Genomic DNA, 24,180 nt, shown 5'->3' with positions numbered 1-24,180 from the left:
TCCCAACCCAGGGATCGAACCCTCATCTCTTGTATCTCCTGCATTGGCAGGAGGATTCTTTACCAACTGAGCTGCCAGGAAAGCCCCAAATTACTCCTTTAATATACATCTTACCTAGGGCCGGTATTACAATAGAGAACAAATCTGACCCCATATTGTATCTGTTTCTTTAACCTTTGTATTCTATTGCCTTTGCTACAAGTTAATCATGAAAGGAATGTTGCCTATAAGCTTCAATTATAAATTTAGAGGCCCATATCTGGGAACCCTGCCTTCCATAGAATGAGCCTTAAGCTAAAATACCTTTGTTTATCTTATAGGAAACATCCTGACCTGGCCCATCGGTGAAGGACTGTAGGAGAAAATAATGAGTCTCCACAGAACGAAGATTTGACAACCCGTCCCCATTTCCTTTTAGTAGAAAAGCCTGAATTCTACCTTAGGGAAGATGGTTTGGAGGGGCCACTAGTTCGCCATCCTCAGTCCGCTGGCTTTCCAGATAATGTTGCTATTCCTTGCTCAACAACTCATCTCTCGATTTATTGCCCTGTCGTGCCCTGAATTTCTCCACCTTGAACTCCCCTCCTGGGCAGCCGCAGTGGCTGGTGGTCAACAACATTCTTTATTTAATGAAATGACGTAACAGGCAATTTTTGTTTTTTTCTGTCTACAAACATTTTACAGTGTGACAGCCCTGCTCACACCCAGAGTCTGGACTTCTAGGTTCTGGGTTTAGTATTCCCCATCCCCTACCCCACTGACCCCCCACTAAGTTCCTGCTTTGCTTTTCCCAGGGCACTTTTAAAAATAACCACTTAGGGCTTCCCTGATGGCTCAGTGGTAAAGAATCTACCTGCCACCACAGGAGACACAGGTTGGATCCCTGATCCAGGAAGGTCCTACTTGCCTCAGAGCACCTAAGACCACGTACCACCACTGAAGCCCATGTGCCCTAGAGGCTGGCCTCCACGACAAAAGAAGCCACCCCAATGAGAAGCTCGCATGCTGCAACCAGAGAAGAGCCTCAGCAGCAACAAACACCCCAGCACAGCCAAAAATAAATTAAAAAAAAAAGAACACTTAAGTCAGGTAAATGCACCTGGTTTACTTTAACCTTTTTCTGCAGTCTTATGCACCATGGTTTCCGATGTGCAATAATTTATGCAATGGTTTATTCTCAAGTATGCCTTAAGCAGAACAAATTTTTTTCTATACACTTCTTTGCCTTAAAAAATACGTAATTTAAATTTAAGCAAACTTCTATTTTGTATATTGGTAAACTACAAAGAAAAAAAAATGAACATTTTGTGGTGTTCATATTTTGCATACTCAAGGTGAGAATTGTTTTAAATAAACTGTATTTTATCTGAAAAAAATAAAAATAACCAAAAACAACAAAAAATAAATAGAAATAACCAAAAATAAATAAATAAATAAAAACATATATAAATAAAAATAACCACTTAGAGTTGAGCCTGGGAAAAGCGAGTGACCTCTGCCCCAGCCACAGGTCAGGAATCATACAGGTGCTCACTTCCTACCTCCTGCTCTCTGTGACCTGGGGTAGAGGACTGTCTTTCCCCCATGAGAAATGGAATATTTCCTGCCATATCAGTAAACAATGGATGTCACAGTCATCAGTGATTACAGCCACCACCAACAGTGACCCCTGAGAAGACTCAGGAGGGAAAGAATGCCCGCCATCTAACAGCCATCAGACTGCAGCCAGTCCCTACCGTGAGTCCTAAGGAAACCCGGGGTGTGAAAACAGGATACTGGCCCCAGATACAAGATGTATACCAAAAGAATGATTTCAGTGAGCCCAGACTCCTGCATCTTCCTGTACATAGAAAAGCTCTAAGTTCCTTAAAATACCTGGTTTTCCTTTAATTAGCAATAATCTTTTGAGATTCAGACTACCTGCCTTTGTTGCAAAACTTTTTATTTTTGCTTCCCTGGGATTTTTTTTAATTTATTTTTTAATTGAATGTTGCCAATCTTCTATATAACCTGGCTCCCCCGCCACTTTGCCTCCTCAGAGCACTTCTCTAAGGGTTACTTGAGATGCCGCCTCCCAGGCTTGGAGACCTAAAAATTCCCGCCAAATAAAATACAACTAACAACTTTTAGGTCATGAATACATTTGTGACTTTACCTCATTTGCACGAATGTATGGAAACTGTACCTTTAATCAAAACAACCCTGGGGTTTTCTCCCCAGAGTGGGAGCTTGGGCCTCTTTCAGACAGTCATAATCTGCATATTCTAAATTTAATACACCAGCTCCACCCCTCCCCACCCTCAGACACCATTTCACAATCAAAGATCCAATCCCCCTTCCAGCTGATGTCAGGAGCCCAGCTTCAGCTGGGAGTGAGCTGCCTGGTCAAGCAACCAGCCAGCCCCAAATGAAAGGAGTTAAACTTTGCGTCACTTCCTACTGCCAGTAAAGTGCTGACTTGCCCCCTGGGAGGGATCAGCCCAGATGTGAGGCTTTTCTCACTTACTGAGGGAGCCCCCCAAAAAAGTCTACAGCAGTTTATGGACCCTGAGCTGGAGGGAGGAGGGGAGGCTCTGAGTCCAGGTGCGTCACAGCAGGGGCACCTGAAGCAGACCCCTGCCCTCAACCTCTGCAGGCTTGCAGAGCAGCCTGGCGGGCCTGAGCCCTGGTCTGCAGTTCCCCTCAGACTGCAATTCATTGGCCGTCACCAAACAGGCTAGGGAGCACAGCTCCTCTCCCTCTTCCCCCAGGGATGGGGCTGGGGCACTGTCAGGTAGGGACTTTGTAATTACTTGACCAGGCCTGAAAAAATTTACACTTGGGCTTCTCAAGGACCCAGAGTCCTCAGCCCAGGGTCTGCTGAAGGAGACCGCTCAACATTCTCACTTGGCCCCAGAACGAAGGCGTCCATCCCTTGGGTTTGCCCAGCACAGCCCCGCTTCACACCCGTTGCCTGGTATAATCATAAACAACAGCCCCTTTCACCCTCCAAAGTTCCAACCTCAGTTTGCCACCATAATAAAAGACTTTTCACTGACAAATTGCCCCCAGCTAATTCTTTCTTGAACTGCCGCTACAATGAGTAGTCGTTTTAGACCCATGAATTCCTTAGAAAACAGTAGGCATCACAGAAGAACGTATAAACGAGATGTGGTATACCCACACAACGGAAGATTATCCGACCATCCAAAGGAACCCAGTACCAGCACATAACACAAGGATAAACCTCAGAAATGTGCTAAGAGAAAAGCCAGATGCAAAAACCCACATACTATACAATTCCACCGACTCAATGGACATGAGTTTGAGCATACTCCAGGAGACAGTGAAGGACAGGAAAGCCCCATGCAGTCCATGGGGTCGCAAAAGAGTCAGACACAACTAAGCAAGTACAAGTATACACATGTACAATTCCAAGTATAAAAAAAGTCCAGAATGGGCCAATCTGTATAGACAACATAGCTTAGTGGTTGGTTGGGTCCAGGAGTGGATGGGTATCTTTTGGGGGGTAAGAGAAATGTTGTTAAGATGAACTGTGGTGATAGCTGCAAAATTCTGTGAATATACTAAAAAAAAAACAAAACTGAATTGTACACTTTAAAAGGGTGGATAACATGGTATGTAAATTACATCTCAACAAAGCTATTACCAAAAGCAAACAAACAAGTTCTTACCCAGAAGCCCCCGTCAGTGGCTGTTTGCAGAGGAGACTCTACAGTGGCGTCTGAGCACGTCTCTGTATTTGGCAGACTGGTCCTCCCAGAACCTTCTCCCCCACCACGTGCTACTCAGAGACCCATCAGCCACTGCGCCAGCGTCTCAGCTTTCTATTAACCTGGTCCCAACCTCCATCGCCTCCAAAGAGACGCACCTGCCCGGTATTCCATTCACAACAGCTGCGAGCTAATAAGTGAGCTCACGTGAGGACCATCACCCATGCCCAAGCATTTATTTGTTTCTGCTTTCAGGGGATGGGCCCCATTAATTGTGACCCAAGGAAGAAATGCTTTGCCTCAGGTCAGTGAATGTAAAAGAGTCACTGTAAAGGTGGCGTTCATGGGCCAGGCAGGGAGGGAGGCAATCCCCATGGCCCACCTATGAAAGGAATGTGGTGGCTTTCACATGACTGCAGAGGTGGCTCCATCCTCATGTAACCCGAGTGGGCTGAAACAGACCATGCCTGACAGCAGATGGCAGGGAGGGGACCTAGGTGGCCAGTTCTTGTGGTTTAGTCCAGCAGTCCCCAACCTCCAAGATCTGATACCCGATGCTCTAAAGTGGAGCTGATATAATACTAGAAGTAAATTTCTTCTTTGGTGGCTCTTCTTGCTTCCTTGCTGGCTCAGACGGTAAAGAACCTGACTGCAATGCAGGAGACTCAGATTCAATATCTGGGTCAAGAAGATCCCCTGGAGAAGGGAATGACAACCCACTCCAGTCTTCTTCTTGGAGAATTCCATGGACAGAGGAGGCTGGCGGGCTACAGTCCTTGGGGTCACAAAGAGTTTAATACAACTGAGCAACACACACAAAATGCACAATAAAGGTGATGCTCTTGAATCATCCTGAAACCATCCTCCCCACTCCCCGGTCAGTGGAAAATCGTCTTCCACAAAACTTGTCCCTAGTGCCAAAAAGTTTGGGACTGCTGGTTTAGTCTCCCTGCTAGCTTATTCTGATCCTGTTTATCAAGCTGGAAACTGCCTGGTCCTGAGATTCCTGTCTTAGGGGAAACACAGACTGAAACCACTCATCCTGGCCAGGCACCATAGCATTATAACTATTTGCATGAGTTATTTTACGACACGAGAGCCTAGTAAGAAACACGGAACTAACGACCCACCACCAACTGGAAGAGTTTGGGAAAAGACAAAAGGAGACACCGTGTGTCTTACCACCTCCTTCTCGCTGGGATCCATCTTTGTTGAGCAATGTGTGCCCCACCAGGAAGGACACTGAGTCAGGGTGATTGGCCAAAGACAACGGGGGAACTAATTCCATTACCATAAAACTCGAGACTGCAAGCCACATGGCAGAGCAGTTCTCCTGGGTTCCTATACCCTCCTGCTCTCTGCCCGGGTGCCCTTCCCAATAAAGTCTCTTGCTTTGTCAGCATGTGTGTCTCCTCGGACAATTTATGTCAGAATATTAGACATGAGCCCACTCTTAGGCCCTGGAAGAGGTCCCTCTTCCTGCAACAGCTGAATGCCAAGCCATGTCCTGAAGGATTTCCTAGTTCACCCAGGAGCTTGCCTCTGATACCCTAAAGAGAGCCAGTCTGCGGAATGTTCCAGCATGTTCTGGCATGTTCCAGAGCCTTCCCTTGAACGTGTGCATTTCCCAGCACAGACTTTTAGAGCTGGAAGGATCAACCTGCCTCTTTTTAGAGAAGAGAGGAACTCAGCCCAGGAAGTTGAAATGATACACCTCAGCCATACAGCAGGTTGCACGTGGCTCAGTCACAGTTCTTGATGGAGCTGCTTTCAGTTCTCCTGCTTCTCGGATTCAACAGCTCATATGGCATACTTACTGTAACCCGGCACTGTACCAGTTCCAAAGACTGCAGTACTGAGGTTCAGCCCTCAAATTCTACCCTTGCTTTTGAAATATTACTTAATTACATGTTATGTTTCTTATTACACTGAATGGTCATGACCTCATTTACAGATCCAATTTATGCTGCATTCACAATTCGGTTCAGTCCCTTCCTACCAACTATCACTTTATACAAATTGGCATTTTTTTAAAAAAAAACTGAGATGAAACCCTTCTAACATAAAATTAGCTGTTGTAAGCCAGTGGGAGTTTGCTGTATGACTCAGGGAACCCAAAATGGGTGCTCTGTGAAAACCAAGAGGGATGGGAGGCGGGTACAAGAGGGAGGAGGCATGTGTATAAACATGGCCAGTTCATGTTGATGTATGGCAAAAACCGTCACAATATTGTAATTATCCTACAATTAAAAATAAAATATAAATTAACAAAATTAGCTGTTGTAGAGTGAACAAGTCAATGGCATTTAGTACATTTCATGATGTACAACCACCCCCTCCATCTAGTTCCAGAACATTTTCATCACTCCCAAAGGAGACCCCATGTCCATTAAGTACTCTCCCTCCTCATCTGCTTCTAGGCAACCAATCTGTGCTCAATCTCTACGAAGTTATCTATTCTGGACATTTCCTATCAATGGAATCACATAGGACATGCCCTTTGTGACTGGCTTCTTTCAATGAGTGCCAAGTTGTCAAGGTTCATCCACATGGTAGCAGGAGTCTGTGCTCCATTCCTTTTGATGGAAATGAGTTTTTTTTCATTTTTTAAATCTGATTATTTATTTGGCTGCACCAAGTTTTAGGTGTGGCGTGTGGGATTTTTTCTGTTGTGGCATGAACACTCTTAGTTGCGGCATGTGGGAATCTAGTTCCCTGACCAGGGATCGAACCCCAGCCCCCTGCATTAGAAGTATAGAGTCTTAGCCACTAGACACCAGGGGAGTCTCGGAAATGGGCATATTTTATGTTTTAAAGACAGGTGCCACCCACTCCAGTATTCTTGCCTGAAAAATCCCATGGACAGAGCCTGGTGGGCTACAGCCCAAGAGGTCACAGAGAGTCAGACACGACTGAGCAACTGAGCACTCATGTGGGCAGTGAAGGACACCCCAGCTCCCAAACACAGGAAACGCTGGATTCAGCCCATGTACTTAGCCCAGGGGGTTCTCAGTGGGGCGATTCTGTCCCAGTGGGAACACTGAGCAACATCTGGAGGGTTTTGGGTTGTCACGACTGGGGCACATGCTTCTGGTATCTAGTGAGGAGGGGTCAAGGATGATCCTCAATATTCAACAAGGCACAGGACAGCCCCCACCCAAGAAAAGATCTGGACCCAGATGCCAATAGTGCCGAGTGGGGCCCCTCCCTTGGGCTGACTTCAGTTCCTTCTCTAGGGCTGATCTGGCCCCAGGCCATATGGAGCAGCATTTCTTAAACTCACCTACCCTTAGGAACCAGCTGGGTGCTTTTATACAAAAATACATATTCCCGGGGCCCTTCCCAGGCCTTCTGAATCCGAATCTCCAGGCAAAAGCCCCAGAAATCTGTATTTAATAAGACCAAGGTATATTTTATTAATAGGATCAGAAGTCCTCACTGAGCTGTGGGTTGCTTGGCAGCTTATTCTGTGTCTCTGTTATTATTTTATCTGTAAAATGGTGAAGATGTTTTTCTTTTCCATCTGGAAGAGTTCTTGTCTTGGCGAAGGCTATAGAAGTGTTCTACACAAGACAACTTTATTATAACATGCAAAACAATCCTAAAATGATGAAAGGAAAGTGAAGTCGCTCAGTCGTGTCCAACTCTTTGGGACCCCAAGGACTGTAGCCCTACTAGGCCCCTTTGTCCATGGGATTTTCCAGGCAAGAATACTGGAGTGCGTTGCCATTTCCTTCTCCAGGAGATCTTCACAACCCAGGGATTGAATCCGGGTCTCCCGCATTGTAGGCAGATGCTTTACTATCTGAGCTCCCAGGGAAGTCCAAATGATGAAGTTCTTACTTAAATTCCCCAAGGAGGACCAAGGAGGCTGTCTCTTTGCACATTGTTGCTGTTACTCAGTGGCTAAGTCGTGTTCGACTCTTTTGCAAACCTGAGGACCATAGCCCGTCAGGCTCCTCTGTTCATCGGATTTCCCAGGCAAGAATACTGGAGTGGGTTGCCATTTCCTTCTCCAGGGGACTCTTCCCAAACCAAAGATCTAACCCACATCTCCTGTGTTGGCAGGCTAATTATTTACCACTGAACCACCTGGGAAGACCTCCCTGCACATTACACACTCAGTAAACCTTTACTGAGAGAAGGGAGGCAAGATTGATTCTATCCCATAAACAGTAGACCAGGGCCTTTGACCTGTATCCACGTGTAGACTTCCCTGGGCCCCTCTGTCCTTAAAACTATTCCTATATTGAAAGGTATATTTTAAGGCTGTATTGATAGGAAGAGCAATATAGTCCAGGCTGGATTCATTATTATACGTTCATTATTATTTTATTCAGGCTTTTCCCTCCTATTAAAAAATTTTAGGGCTTCCCTGGTGGCTAAAGAATCCACCTGCCAATTCAGGAGATACAAGTTTGATTTCTGGTCCAGGAAGATCCCAAATGCTACAGAGCAATTAAACTCGTGTACCACAACTATTGAACCTGTGCTCTAGATCCCGGGGTCTGCAGCTACTGCCCACGCACTGCAGCTACCGAAGTCTGCACGCCCTAGAGCCTGTGCTCCGTGACAAGAGAGGCCACCGCAATGAGTAGCCCCCTACAACCCCCCCGCCCTGCCCCCCCGCCCTTCCCCCCAGCTCTCTGCAACTAGAGAAAAGCCCACACAGCAACAAACACCCAGCATGGCCAAAAATAAATAAATAAAATTTAAAAGAATATTTAAAAAATGATACATTTCCCCGAGCCCCTAAAAATATCAAATGCCCCAGATGCCCAGTAGGGAAGTCGGCCCCACCCTGGGAGGTTCTGATCCAGTTGGTCTGGGGTGTGGCCAGACCGCACAGGTTTGTAAAGGCTCCCCCAGCCCAGGCTGAGTGCAATGGCCAGGCCTGGTCCTGCAGTGGAGGGATGAGTAAGAGTCTTTCTCAAGCGGAGTCACCTGTCTACCATGGGGAGTGACTGACAAGGTCAGGGAGGCCAGGTGTGTCAACGCCCATGCCGTATTCCAAGCAGCTTACGTGTAGGAAGTGGAAAAACCACTGTTTTCACCTTCTCAGTCCCTGAAATCAGCAAGGTGACAGCCATTCCCCTGCTGGGTTGGTTGGCCTGGAGTCCTTGAAGGCCTCTCAAGCTCGGGGACTGAAGGGAAACTGAAAGGAAACCTGGAGGGCACGCAGCTCTGAGTAGCTCTGTCACTTCTCTTTCCCCTGCACGCGCGCACACACACAAACACACACACACACAGAACCACTCACGGTGACTACAGAGAAACACACATCACAGACACCTAGAACCACCCCTCCCCAAACAGCCACCAACACACCCTCATACACACACAGGTCCAGACCCCCATGCACCCTCACAGAGATTATGCACGTGCACACGCGCGCGCACACACACACACACACACACACACACGAAGCCCTGAGCTCATCTATGACTTTAGGACAGAGGGCAGCAAGAAGATGAAATACCTAGTTAGAAAAACCACAAAGCAGGAAAAAGTAAACCAATACAACCACAACTTATGTGTGGAATCTATAAAGTAAACAAAAGAATATAACAAAATGGAAACACACTCACAGACACAGAGAACCAACGAATGCTTAGTAGTACGGAGAAGGAAGTGGGGAAGGACAAGATGGGGTAGGAGATTAAGAGGTACCAACTACTTATTTGTATAAAACAAATAAGCTACAAGGATATGCTGGACAGCACAGGGATATAACCCATATTTTCTAATAATACAATTTGTTGAATCACTGCTATGCAACTGAAACTAATTGTAAATCAAATATGTGTGGGTGTGCATTCAGTCAGGTGTGTCTGACTCCTTGCAACCCCATGGACTGTAGCCCACCAGGCTCTTCTGTCCAGGGGATTTTCCAGGCAAGAATACTGGAGTGGGTTGCCATTTCCTCCTCCAGGAGATCTCCTGGACCCAGGGATCGAACGCACGTCTCTTATGTCTCCTGCACTGGCAAGCAGATTCTTTATCACTAGCACCACCTGGGGAGCCCAAATTCACTATACTTCCTTTTGTTCAAGAAAAAAAAAAAAAGATAGGCCCTCAGTGAAACTAGAGAAAGTGTCTCTAAATCACATCATTGCAGGCAGCAGTGATCAGATTCCACTGATGAAGCCAATGAGTTCAGAGCCCCCACCCCATCCCACCCCCAACACCCCTCCCCGACACCCACCCCCAGCTGCTGGGAGCACCCTGCTGTGTACGGGTTTCTCAAGTTCAAGCATGTGCAGAAAGGCGAGACCTCAACCCACCACCCCTCCATCAGGCTTATGATAAGGTTTTTTTATTTTCCTTCCACATTAATTTTAGACATGAACAAGAAATGCAGATTATGGCTTAGAAAACAACCTTAAAGAGTTGTTAGGGTTCTTTCTTTCCCGGCTCTCTCTGCTGGGACAGCTCCCACCCTTCCCACGCCCAGAACAAAGCAAAAGAAACATCCCCACTGAAAGCAAAAAAGAAGTGCAAGTGTTAAGTCACTCAGTCATATCCGACTCTTTGCAACCCTATGGCCTGTAGCCTGCCAGGTTCCTCTGTCCATGGGCTTCTACAGGCAAGAATACTGGAGTGGGTAACCATTCCCTTCTCCAGGAGATCTTAATCCAGCGATCAAACCCGTTTCCTGAAGTGCGGGCGGATTCTTAACCATCTGAGCCACCAGGGAAACCCTAAGAACTGATTGTCGAATGTTTCTCACTTCCCCTTTCTCCACCAAGTTCCTATTGAGGATGCTCAGGTTCGAGGGGACCTTGGGCAAGCGCCTGGGAGAACCCTGTGGCCCTCTGGGCCGATGGGACATTTTCTACTGACCACACTTGGCTGGAATCCACCCACTTACTCGAAGCCAGCCTTGCCCTTCCTGGTATCGACGGGAAATCCGGAGACAGGAGCTAGAGAAAAGGGTTAGGTTTCATTCTTCCAAAGAAAATGGAAGGCATCCAGTGACTCTACCCGGAGAAGGAGACAGAGCAAATGAAATCACACAAAGACACAGAACAGAAATGAACTTTCCTAACACAGCTTTCAGGCTCCTCTGGCATTGAAACATAAAGGCTGCCCCCTTGGCAGAAGAAAACGTCAGAATGACTGGATAATTTGAGAGGATGAGGTGCCCTTCCCCTACAAGTAAAATCATTATAATCGGCTATTTTCCTCCACTTTTCCCTCCTGCTTTGTAACAGGTTGGAAATGTTAGGTTTTCTTATTTGATGTCTCTCTCTCCCCCTCTACCATCAATTCCATGAGGCAGAGGACAGCACTCCCACCCCCGCCCTTTACTGCTTCCCACGCTGGGCACACGGGTAAACAAAGGACCAGCAGTTGAAGCTCTTAGAGAGGCCGCACAGAGGGGCCGAGATGCACCTTCCACCCCTCCTCATTTTTCAGGCTCAGTGGGAGTGAGGCAGGCAGTAGATCGGTCCCCCCAGGGTAAAGCGATGGGAGATTCATTCCCTGTGGTCCGAAACTCCAAGATGAGACTAGCAGGACAATTACGGGAGAAGGCTAGGCCCTGCCCAGGTCACATAAGTCTCTTTCCTGAAGTCAGGAGACCTCCTCAACCACACATACACAGAAAGGCTGCTTGGAGACCAAAGGGGAGTTATGTCAAGGGACGTTCCACCCAGAGGCCTTTTTGGTAGGATCCATCTTGGCTAAGCGATGCGTGTGCACACATGGGAGGATCCTGAGATATACCAGATACGGAGAGTGAACCAGGCAAATGAAAATGATTGGCCAAAGGAAACCCGGAAGAAATACCTCATAAAAGTGATTCAAGCTGCCATGAGGGACAGACTCTCTCCCCGAGTCTGCTCGTGTGTCTATCCACACGTACTGCACTTGTTTTTCCCCTCTTAATAAATACTTTACTTTGTTCACTACTTCCCGTCTTTGGGGGAATTCTTTGCTGCAGGAGCCGAAGGGCCGGGGCCCTTGTCACTGACCACCAGGTGCTTTCACCACAGCGACCTGGCCTCAGTCTCTGGCTGGGAAGCCAAGCCTCGCTGCAAGCCGAGGCCACCCGAGATCAGGAGCGCCAGAGGACTGAGTGGGGTTCAGATCAGCTGAGGATACCGGGCAGGCCAGCCCAGGCGTGGGTCTTCTTGCTCCAAGTCCAGCTCTGTCGGCACCAGGCTGCTCCAAACAGCTCATGCTGCAGAACAGAGCAGAGTTCTCCAGGCCAGAGCAGTTCCAAATAGTAGTTTAGGCCAGAAATGGCTTTACGAAGCCATTGGGGGAATTCCCCTGTGGGCCAATGGCTAAGACTTTGCGCTCCCAATGCAGGAGACCTGGGTTCAATCCCTGGTCAGGGAACTAGGTCCCATATACTGCAACTAAGAGTTAACATGCCACAGCCAAACAGCCCGAGTGCTGCAACTAAGACTCTGATGCAGCCAAATAAATAAATAATTAAAAAAAAACCAAAAACCCAAAACTTAAAAAAGAAAAAGCTATCAGGCAGTTGCTCAAGAAGTTGAACGGAACTACCACATGACCCAGCAATTCCAACCCAAAGAGAACTGAAAACATACACCCACATAGAAAACTGTCAATAAATGCTCACAGCAGGCTTATTCACAATCACCAAAATGTGGAAATGTCTCACATGGGCCACCTATGGATAAAGGGACAAACAAAATGCAGCATACCCCTACAATGGAGTATTATTCAGCCACTGAAAGGAATGAAGCCCTGAGTGCATGCTACAATGTGGATGAACTTGGAAAACAGTTAAAGAAACCAGTTGCGAATGGTCATGTAGTATGATTATGTCTATATGAAGTATCCAGAATAGGTAACTCCAGAGAAACAGAAGCAAATGGGTGGCTGCCAAGTGCTGCGGCAGGAGGAATGACAAGACACTGCCTAACGGGTATGGAGTCTTACGTTGGGCTGATAGAAATGCTTTGGAACTCGATACAAAGGTGGTGGGTTGCCCAACACTGTACATGCACCAAGTGTCACTGAATTATACACTTTAATGTTACATGACTGAGGTTTTGGCTAACATATACACACTACTATACATAAAATAGATAATCAACAAACCCACTGTATAGTAGGAAGCTCTACTCAATACTCTGTAAGAGCCTATGGGAAAAGGCTCTAATTCTTTTTCAGATCAGATATATGCATATGTATAACTGAATCACTTTGCTATATGCCGGAAGCTAACACAACTATTGTTGTACACAACAATATACACAACTATATTGTGTTGTACACAACTATAGTTGTAACACAACTATTGTAACACAACTAACTGTAAAGCAACTATTCTCCAATGTACAATTTTCTTAAAATGTTACACGAATTTTAGCTTAAAGGAAACAATAAAGAAGCCACCGGAAAACGGTACTGAAAAACCTATTTGCAGGGTAGGAACAGAGACACAGACATAGAGAACAGACTTGTGGGCACAGCGGGGGAAGGAGCGGGTGAGACAAATTGAGAGAGTAGCACTGACGTGTACACCACAACGTGTAAAATAGATAGCTATCAGTGTTGACAGCCGTTCTGGATCTACTGCCGGATGACAAACTCACGGCACCACTCAAGAAGAAACTGCAAAAAAAAAAAAGAAGAAGATACTGCAAAGAAGTTTCTCTCCAGGATCAAAACCTTCACTCCTTCCTGTTTCTATGCCTTTGTTGTGGCTAGCTGTGTTTCTTTCCTCATTGGCAGGATTTAAAGGGGCTTCTGTAGTGATTTCACGAGAGTTTAGGGAAAAGAAAAATGATCCTCTGTCCCAAAGAAATATTCCCAAAATGATTAAACCTACTGAGGCCCCTGGCTGATGGGTCCCTAACACTTAGCCAGGGAGTAAGGCCATGATCATTTAAAAAACAAGCCCTAAGCCTATTGTGATTTGGCCTCATGAGGAGATTATTATTGATGACTGAAAACTTGGATCATGTATTAAGAAAAACTACAGAAACTAATCCAATTGCCTTTTCTCATAAAGATTGGGATGCTAGAGATATTTGTGCCCCCCAGAACCTGAACACAGACAAAAGGAAATATGTGAGTCATATTCCAGGTGGTTTCAGGGTAGACTGTAAAAGATTTGTTTTTGCCACAAATAGTCTTGTGATATGTGGGTAGATGGTAAACAGACCCCCACAGACAATGGCTGTACTATGAGAGACTCTTGACCTTAGATCCCACTATAGTGCTTATTCCCTGAAGCAAGACGCTGTGTTCGCTGGAGTAGATAGAACAATATGATTTATGACATCAGGGATCATGTTTTTAGTAAAATAAGAATAGGTTTCGGGCTAGAAATGTAACTGAAATGTAACAAAAGACCAGGAAAGAACATTTACATCTTAGAATCAAGAGATAAATCATCGGAATAGGAAAATATTGCAAAAGAATCATTACAAAGGTTACTGACCTAAAACATGTGCTATATAAGTAGAAACGTACAGCAATAGAGAATCTTCATCTCTGAACCTTTAAAAGGCTCTGTGTCTTTCTTTCTTTCCTTTCTTTCTTTTCGCCGACGCCGTTCATCCCTTGGGTATCCCTGGACCAGCTAGAGCAGGACTCCGGCATATCAGGAAGCAACCGTATAGCTCAGGGATCTCAGCTCGGTGCTCTGATGTCCCAGAGGGGTGGGATGTGGGGTTGGGAGAGAGGTTCAAGAGGGAAGGGATACATGTATATTTATAGCTGATTCAAGTTACTGCCAACAGCAACCAACACAACACTGTAAAGCAATTATCCTCCCATTTAACATAAATTTAAAACAACAACAACAAAAAGCCACGGAAGTGTTGGCAGGCAAGGCAGTGCTGGGTCGATGCTCACGCTTTCCAGGCAGGGGCATCTGGCATCCAAGCTGTACAATACCTTAGATACAGCGGAAGTCAATTGATGATACATGTATATGTATGGCTGAGTCCCTTTGCAGTTCACGTGAAACTGTCACAACATTGTTAATTGGCTCTACCACCAATACAAAACAGTTTTTAAAAAATGATACATGAAAACAACAGATGTGCTAGACTAGAGGTTCCCAGATGTTGCCCTTGGCACTCCCTTTGCACTGTGACTACCCCCACCCCCACCCCGGAACAGAGCATCTTCCCAGGACAGACTGCTCCATGTCCTCTGCCTGCCTCTTGTCTGTGGAAAACCTTTAGCCAAGGAATAAATTTAATCAGAGAAGTGAGAAAATGCAGATGCAAAGGAAGAGTCAAGCAAGACAAAATAGCAATAGTGAAGCCATTAAACAAAGTCAAGGACCTTTAGTTTTTCAAGGGCTATGGGCAATATTCTCTGCCATATCCTTTGAGCTGTTTTGCAGACCCTAAAACCCCCACCAGGTGAAAGAAGTTAATTGCATGATGACCAGACAGCAGCAATGACATAAGCTGCTCCAAATTACAAAATTCTGAGAACTGGCCTCAAGCAAATGCTAGCAAACCGACCCTGGAATTTTGTACCTAAAGCAATCAAGATGATGTTCATCAGGCCACAGCACCACCAGTTTCAAGGTGATTGTGGGAGTGGACTACTGTTCTGCATATAGCTTTGCCCCCTACCTGTTTGTCCCTGAAACTCCCCTTTCAAAGTTCTTGCCCAGATCAACAGTGGGGAGTTGGGTTCTACTTGAGCAACAAGAAGCTAAACCTAAACCCAGTAACACTCTCACACATACACAGCTATATAAACACAGGTTTTACAATCCTGTGTTCTCTGAAGACACCAATATGGTGCACACAAGCTACACTGAGTTTGCCCACTTGAGAGACCAGGTACGACAAGATCACTGAGACAGGGCAGTACTAAGAACAGTGTAAGTGCTGGGGCTTCCCTGGGAAAGTGATCCAGTCGTTAAGATTCCGTGCTTCCATTGCCAGCAGCGAGGGTTCCATCCCTGACTGGGGAGCTAGGACCCTGCAGGCTGTGAGGCATGGCCCCCAAATCCAACCAAACGAACAACAACAATAACAAAAAAAGAAGGGATATTATCTGAATAATAAAGAAATGAGCTGCCAAGCTATGGAAAGACGTAGAGAACCTGAAATGCATATTCTTAAGTGAAAAAAGCCACTCTGAGAAGGCTGATTCCCGTGTGTATATTTCAAACTCTACGACAATCTGGGAAAGGCAAAGCTATAGAGCCAGTAAGAACAGTGGCTAGGGGCTGGGGAGGAACAGGTAACAGTTTTTAGGGAGTAAAATCACTCTGTATGATACTGAGATGGTGGATACATGTCATCCTACATTTGTCCAAACACACAGAACGTACAACAGCAAGCGTGAACCCTGATGCCCGCTATGGACACCAGATGACGATCATGTATCAGTGTAGGTTCATCAATTGTAATAAATGTGGGGGATGTTGAGAATGGGGGAGGCTATGCATGCGTGGGGCAGGGAGTACATGAGAAATCTCTGTATCTTCAGCTCAATTTTGCTACAAACCTAAAACTGCGCTTAAAAAAAAAAAACCTGAGGGACTTCCCTGGTGGTCCAGTGGCTAAGACTCTGTGCTCCCAATGCAGGGGCCCTGGGTTCAATCCCTGGTCAGGGAACTAGATCCCATATGCTTCAACGAATACCTGGTGCAGTCAAATAAATAAATAATTAAAAAAAAAAAAAAAAACCTGAAAGGGTAAAAAAATAAAAAAAGGTATTTAAATGTGTGAACACTTTTCCTCAAACTGCAGAGAACAGTCACAAAACAGTTAAATGCACTCGACTGTACACTTGGCCATGAACTTTTTTCTTTCTTCTTTTTTTTTTTTTCCAGCCTTTCCAAGCCTCAGATTCTTGTTTCTTTAACATTCTTAAGACTTAAAAAAAAAAAACAAACCTCCGGGTTTCTCTCTTTCACCGCCCTTGCTGGATCTACTTTCAATTCACTCGTGCGCCCATGAAAAACAGACGACTCATTGTAAACATCTGAGTCATAAATACAGGAGATAACTTTAATAGGATCCAAAATGCAAATCAGAATTTTGTAAGTAAAATTCCAACGTCTACACTTACTCCTACACAGAGATTTTGGAGCCCAGAAAGTCAAAACAGGATTTTAATATCCCAAACACGAGAGGCTGTCGCTGGGGAGAAAACCGAAGCCAAGTTTGTGTGTGAGTGTATGAAGCCACATTTTATAAATAGTTCAGGGCCCCATAGAAGTGTTCTTGGTAGCAACTGCAGAGCCAGTTGTCCCAGAGAAAACATTTTCATGGGTAATGCTGTGGTCAGCCAGGAATAAGTCATGTGCTCTAAGCTGACTAAAACAGATGCAATAACTGATTTCTTTTTGTTAACAGGACACAAACCCAAACTTGCATGTACAAGGCCTAGATGGACTCACAATATACAAACAAGATATACAGCCATTCCAGGTTTGAAATTCATACAAATTCTTCTTTGAGGTCCAAGTAGATATAAAATTAAGCTCTTGCAATAATTGAATGTGATGCAGTGCTTACAACATATTCCCAAGTACCCAACAAACAGGGCAGAACAAAATAGTCTTTTAATTCATAAAAAATATACAGATAAGCCTGTACTTGGAACAATAAAATGGAATGTCTACTGAACACTCCAAGCACCAGGCATCCGATGTTATTTTTCAAGTTCTGCAGACTATATATGTTACGGTCCTTGAAACAGGGCTCTTCTTTTGAAGATTTTGAAGACTCGGCATATATAATGGATAACAGTTTGAGACAATTTATATGCCACCATCTGAGCAAAACTGCTAAATATGCATGGCCTTCAATTTTGTCAAGAGAAAGAAAAACATACACTCGTGATTGGGGTGAGTGGCAATTTTTCAAAATCAGAAGTTAGGGTTTAAATTGACAAAGTCGCACGGCGATGACACGATTTACCGTCACCTTCCAAAATGAAGTTTTATCACCAGGTAGGAAAAGAGGAGGTGACATTCATAGTCCTGGTGAGTTACAATGCCCTCCTTCTAGCATCTCACATCTACCCCGATCAATTAACAAAGCATGTTTTGTTCGGAGCATGAATGAGAACAGCTTCTTTCTGCATCTTATTAAAAATTGAAAGCTACAGCTTGCTGCCACTGATGACGTTTACTGGGTTCCAACAGCTTCATGTTCAAATCTGACTCACTAGCCATCCACCCAACTCACCATCGGTCATGTTGACATCGCAGGATATTCAGCCAGTCTGAAGTTTTCTATCATGAAGGACTTTCTACTGTTATGGAACAAATAAAGGCTCTTTGTAACAACAGCTGGAAACACAACATAAGACCTTTCTTCACATGGCAAGAATTGATAAATAGTTCACGGAGTGAACCAAAGACTTTATTTTTGAAAAGCAGAGAACAAAGTACTATGAAGTATATCTACAGTCACTGCAAAAATAATTACTGGAAGTTTCAAAACATTAAATGAATAAGCTGAATCAATGGGTTATGACTATAATTTTCACCCAATATACAGATTTTTGATCAATGTCTAGGCTTTGATTTCTACACAGTATTATTCACATGCATTCCTTGTGCCTATTTATTATCAAAGTGGGGACTCTTGAAAGTCGAGCCCGGCTTTGTCTTGATTTCAAAGATGACACAGCAGCAAACTGAGAACTCTAGCTTGCTGCTTCAGTCCTAGGAATCATGTCTTCTGATGTTATACAAACAAACTGTATTTCTGAAAAATAAAGTCCAGACTTCAGATGCCTTTGAAACAGTCGGGTCCCCATGCTTTTCAGTACCATGGTACCCAGACATGCTCAAATGTGCTTTGTCTTTCCAAACATCCACTAGGAACCCCAAAAGGGCCCCACTTTAATGAGTTCCATTACAGAGGTTTCTAGGAACCACACTAAACCCAAGAAAAGGCAGTGGATGAAATTATCCATTACTTTTCCTGTTAAGGCAAAAAAAAAAAAGTGAGTGTGCACTGGCAAATAGGAAAATGATACCAGTCATATGGTTACGGAAAATGGTTCTATAAGTCCCTTCTTTCAAAATTATGCTCAAAGGAGTTTAAGACCAAAAGAAGGTCACAAAAAGTGTTAATATAAAAAACAATCACTCTACCAGAAGAAAGCCCTTTGTGGAAAGTGGCTGAGGATCTGGTCCCAAAGAGGCAGATCAGTGATAAGATCCAGCCTTCCATTTCTAGCGTGCATTATAACCTCATGGCTATGTGGGTGTGAATAACCCCTGCTTGTACTTAAAGACAAATTAAGAAATTAAAGTGAATTCGTGTGCTATTTAAAAGCCTGCAGCTACAGAATCTGAGAGCCAAGCCCTTAGTCTATAAGGTTTTTGTCATCAGAAGTAGAAACAGATGGCTATGGTAGTAGGCACTAAAGGTTGGTTCAGCCGTACTGGGGCCAGAACAGTTTCAAAAATAAGGCAGTCTGGGGCTTCTGACTTGGAGACCACTGAGAGAAAGGCCCACTGAGGCAAGAAAAGAAGCCAGCCAGTGGCAAACCACCAGAAGATACTCAGACAGGACAACGATCACAGTAAGATGGAATGACTTGGGGTCACAGTCAGGGGGAGGAGGGAGACAGAAAACCCTGGACCCAGCACTCAAGGAGAATGTCTTTGCATGTCTGTGCATGACTCCGAGCAGCCATTTCTGGGGTTTGGAGGTGTGTGATTTTTGCGATATTTTCCCCCCCAAAGAAGACACGAAGGTGGAGCCCCTGGAGACTCAAGACCACCAAGGTAGAGACTTCACCAGGAGCAGGGGCTGGGTGAAGAGTCGGAGAGGCCTTCCTGCAGCACATGGCTCCCTTCAGGTCTGCCCGAGTCCTACAAACGCTTGTAGGTGCCCAGGAGAGCTTTGCAGTTGGGACAGTGGTGGTCCACGTCCTGCAGGGCGTCCACACAGAAAGGGATGAAGCAGCAGCCCGCGATGCACCTGGAACAAAAAAGGCCACACACACAGTGTGTTACTGTGATCATCTGGGTGGCAGCCACCAAAAACATACATGCGTGCATGCTCAAGCCGTATCTGCCTCTGTGACCCCATGGACTGTAGCCCACCAGGCTCCTCTGTGCATAGGATTCTCCAGGCAAGAATACTGGAGCTGGTTGCCATGCCCTCCTCCAGGGGATCTTCCCAACCCAGGGACTGAACCCGCGTCTCCTGTGCCCCTTGCATTGGCAGGGGGATTCCTTACCACTGAACCCCCTGGGAAGATATGTCAGAATCCTAACCCCTGGAACATATGAATGTGATCTTATTTGGAAAACGGGTCTTTCCAGATGTAATTAAGAATCTCAAGATGGGATCTTCCTCAATTATGTGAGGTGGGCTCCTTAAACTCAAAGACTGGGGTCCTGATAAGAGAAGAGGACACACAGAAATACAGAGAGGTGAGACTTCCCTGGTGGTACAGTGGATAAGAATCCGCCTGCCAATGCAGAGGACACAGGTTCCATCCCTGGTCGGGCGAAGATTCCACATGCCGTGGGGCAACTAAGCCCAAGTGCCTAGAGCCGGTGTTCCGCAAAGAGAAGCCACCACAATGAGAAGCCTGAGCGTCACAACGAAGTAGCAGCCCCCGCTCACCACAACTAGGGAAAGCCTGTGTGCAGCAACAATGACCCAGTGCAGCCAAAATTAAAATTAATTAATTAATAAGAAAACTATATCACACTAAATATTCAAAAGAAGAAAGAAATACAGAGAGAGATAAAGCCCATGGAAAGACACAGGCAGAGACTAGAGAGATATAGCCACAGCCAAGAACACCTGGACTTCCAGAAGCTGGAAGGGGCAAGGATAGATTCTCCCCTTAGAGCCTTCAGAAGGAGCATGGTGCCTTGATTTTGGACTTCTGGCTTCCAGAACGCTAAGTCCCTTCAGTCGTGTCCGACTCAATGTGACCCTAAGGACTGTAGCTTGCCAAGCTCCTCTGTCCATGGGATTCTCCACGCATGAATACTGGAGCGGGTTGCCATGCCCTCCTGCAGGGGATCTTCCTGATCCAGGGATCGAACTCATGTCTCTTACATCTCCAGCATTGGCAGGTGGGTTCTTTACCACTAGCGCCACCTGGGAACCTTTCAGAATGGTGAGAGAAAATAATTCCTTTCGTTTGAAGCCATCGGGTTTATGGTAATTTGTTATGGCAGCTCCAACTCTCACCAAGGCTGTCACCACAGACAGACTGTCCTGGGCACATTATCAATTCTTCGGTCATTGGGGCATCTTTCAAAGTCTTAGATTGCAATTGGCGAACTACTCTTACTAAGGGCCAGGGAGTACGTGTTTCAGGCTACACGGGTCTTATTCTGTCACTGGAGCGTGAAAGCGGCCATAGATAATCTGTTCATAAAGGGCGTGACGTGTTCCAATAAAACTTACAAGGGGCTGGATTTGGCCCCTGGGCTGTAGTTTGCCAACTCCTGTCTTGGACTGATTGCTTTTCCATACGGAGAAGCTGCTTCTCACAGCAGCAACCAAATAAAGTCCCGCAAATTATGTCCTTTAACCTACATAAGCCATCATCGGCACACACAGGAAGGACCTCTCAATAGGAAGGACCTCCCTACAGCCTGAGGTGTAAGAAGAAAGATATTCGGTCTTTGTCTCTGGTTCCTGGCACAGAGCTCCAAGACTCTTGGAATTTCCTGAGTGACGGAGTTGCATCTTCTGTTATTCACAAGGAATTGTTTTCCATCACATCTGAGTGTATGCTAATGAGGGCATCTGGGGTGGGTCCCTAGACAGGCTTGGCATGGGCTGGTCACCCGAAAGACCAAGTCACTAGAGGCTTGGAACTCTCAGCACCAACCACAGACCTCTGGGGTGGAATGGGGGATGAGGGATGAGGGGCTAGGCCTAGGTTATAAAAGCTCCTGAACAACTGTGTTTGGAGAACTTCTGGGTTGGTGGACGCATTTGTGTCCCCGGAGCGTGGCTGCATCCCAGCTCCGCAGGGAAAGAAGCCCTTAGGACCCATCTGGACCTCGCCCTGTTACCCCCTCATCTGGCAGTCCATTTGTCTCCTGTATAATAAACTGGTAAATACAAGTCAAGTGCCTTTCTGAGTTCTGTGAGCCAGTCTAGCGTATTATCAAACCTGAAGAGCAACTAGCAGGACCCCTGATTGGTCCGAAGGACCGGGCAGGGATCCAGGACTTTTGACTGGCATCTGAAGTGGGGGGCCGGCTGTGGGACTGAGCCTTTAAGCTGTGGGGGTCTGTACTAACTCCAGGTCATTAGTGTCTGAACTGAATGGAATCACCGGACACCCACCTGGTGCTGGAGCATTGGCTAGTGTCAGAAGACACCCCACAGCCTTATAACCAAAGTTGGCCAAAAACACAGTTTAAAAAAAAAAACAACAGCATTTTACAGGAAGGCACTGATTTATATAAAGCAGGATCCGGAAATAACCAGATGAGGAAACAATCTCATGAATGGAATTTCCTATTGCCTAAGCTTACCTGGGTTCACATAAGGGCAGCATTTAGAGATAAGCCTAACCTCTGGTTCCAAGGGGCAATGCACACACATTCACCGACTTTATCCTCAACAACCCCTCCCAACCCCCAAGGGAGGCATTAGCACTCCCAGTTTACAGATGAGCAAACTGGAGCACGTGAAGTCACCTGCCCACAGCCACACAGCAGTGAGAAGCAGGATCTGAGAACACGCTACTGCACGTAAGGAAGAAAAAGGAGGAAGGGACAGAAAAAGCTGCCTCCATTCGAAAGCCAGGGGTCAATATTTGATAAATTTTTCCATTTTGTCCTTCCCTGATTTCAAAGATAAAGTTAGTTTCAACAGGAATGTCCAAAAGAAGATGAACTTCTATTTCCCCTTTTCAGTATCCTTTCTTCCCCACTGTATGCAAGTCCACAAGGAAGTCAATTAAGCTCTTAGGGGCTTTGAGCCTCTCTTTGAAATTAGGAAGAGAACTATCACTGCTTCTCTTTTCAGGTCACAAGCAGAAAATGAGGAAACAGCCAAGCAAGGCTTCTGAAAAGAAACACGCAAACCCTGCTTCCTTCAAGGAAGAAAACGGAGCGCCTGAGGTTTCCCGAGTGACTCACACAACCAGGAATACGGAGGCTGCCTGCCTTTGTTTGGGGGGGAAAAAAATAAGTGGTGCTTCCTCAAATTTCTCCCAGAACAGAAAGTATTATCTCTTTCAACATAATACCCTCAGTTCAGACATAAATATTTACACACTCCCCTTGTGGAGACAACAGAAAACTACTGGGGGTCATAAAAGGATAAGAAGTTTTGAAGAGATGACTATAAAGTATTTTAATGTACAGATTGTTTAAAGCTTCTCTCCGAATCAAACAAACATTATTACTTAGGTCATGAAATTCTAGAAGAAAAAGAAATCCCCAAGGGTATCGTCCTACACAGATGCACCCGGCTGCCTTGCTTGTCCCGACATGCAGGGAGTGGTCTGAGAACAAATGATGGGTGAGCAGCCTCCAGGCGCTGATATGATCGAGGGCAGGGGTCCTCAACTGGGCACAATTTCTGGGTTGTAACAACGGGGGCAGGGAAGCTACTGGCATCCAGTGGGGAGAGACCAGAGATTCGGGCTCAATATTCCACAGGGCACACCCCGCAACAGAGAAGTATGTGCTGTGGCTGAGAAATCCTGGAGGAGAGGAATTCAGGAGAGCTCGGGGTCTGAGTGGACCCCAGACTTACCCCAGCAGGCACAGGCTCCCGCAGGAGAGCCAGGTGAGGGCACCCGCATTATATGACAGCTGCGTCACAATCATCTTGTTGCAGGAAGGACAACACATCTGGACCGGGCGGTCATAAAAGGAGATGGGCTGCTGCACGTAGACTGTCTGCACGGCAACTGATGGGAGGAACAGAACAAACCGGCCAATCAGGAAACGAGGGAGACATTCGTTAAGTGCAAAACAAGAGGGGCAGGGTCCCGACAGATATCTGCACATCCGTGTTCAGGGCAACACTGTTCACAAGAGCCAAGAGGTAGAAGTGACCCAAACGTCCATCCGTGAATGACTAGATGAACAAAATGTGGTCCATTCATTCAATGGAATATTACTCAGCCTTGAAAAGGAAGGATACTCTGACACATTTTACAATGTGGATGGACCTTGAGGGCATCAGGCTAAGTGAAATAAGCGAGTCACAAAAAGACCAATACCACGTATGAGTCCACATATAGGAGCCAACTAGAGTAGCCAAATTCACAGAGATAAAAAGAAGGGGGACTTCCCTGGCAGTCCAGTGGTTAAGGCTTCGCCTTCCAATGCAGGGGTGCAGGTTGGATTGCTGATGGGGGAGCTAAGATCTCACATGCCTTGAGGCCAAACAATCAAAACATAAAACAGAAGAAATACTGTAACGAATTCAACAGAGGTTTTTTAAATGGTCCACATTAAAAAAAAAAAAGTGTAATGGTGGGTGCCAGGGCTGGGGGATAAGAGGGATTAGAGCAACCATTTAATGGGTATAGAGTT

General features: G+C 45.8%; 1 protein-coding gene across 13 annotated transcripts in view; it reads right to left on the bottom strand.

Moving 5' to 3' along the window:
* Positions 1 to 18,016: 18,016 nt before the first annotated feature.
* Positions 18,017 to 24,180, bottom strand: part of LITAF (lipopolysaccharide induced TNF factor) — a 108,691-nt gene continuing 102,527 nt past the window's right edge. For 11 of the 13 annotated variants that reach the window (XM_081560388.1, XM_081560390.1, XM_081560387.1 and 8 more), the window contains 2 exons: positions 23,393 to 23,549; positions 18,017 to 19,624 (listed from right to left, as the gene is read on the bottom strand). In XM_081560388.1, the coding sequence (XP_081416514.1) occupies positions 19,516 to 19,624; positions 23,393 to 23,549 (266 nt within the window). In that variant the 3' untranslated portion in view covers positions 18,017 to 19,515. Of the gene's footprint in view, positions 19,625 to 23,388; positions 23,550 to 24,180 lie in introns of all 13 variants that reach the window. The other 2 variants (XM_081560392.1, XM_081560391.1) reach the window with 1 other exon arrangement.

This window comes from Giraffa tippelskirchi, chromosome 13 (assembly GCF_054371585.1).
Source record: "Giraffa tippelskirchi isolate mGirTip1 chromosome 13, T2T-mGirTip1v1.2.pri, whole genome shotgun sequence".
Lineage (NCBI taxonomy): Eukaryota > Metazoa > Chordata > Mammalia > Artiodactyla > Giraffidae > Giraffa > Giraffa tippelskirchi.
Note: the sequence above shows the minus strand (reverse complement) of the source record. Positions and strands in the feature narration are given on the sequence as shown.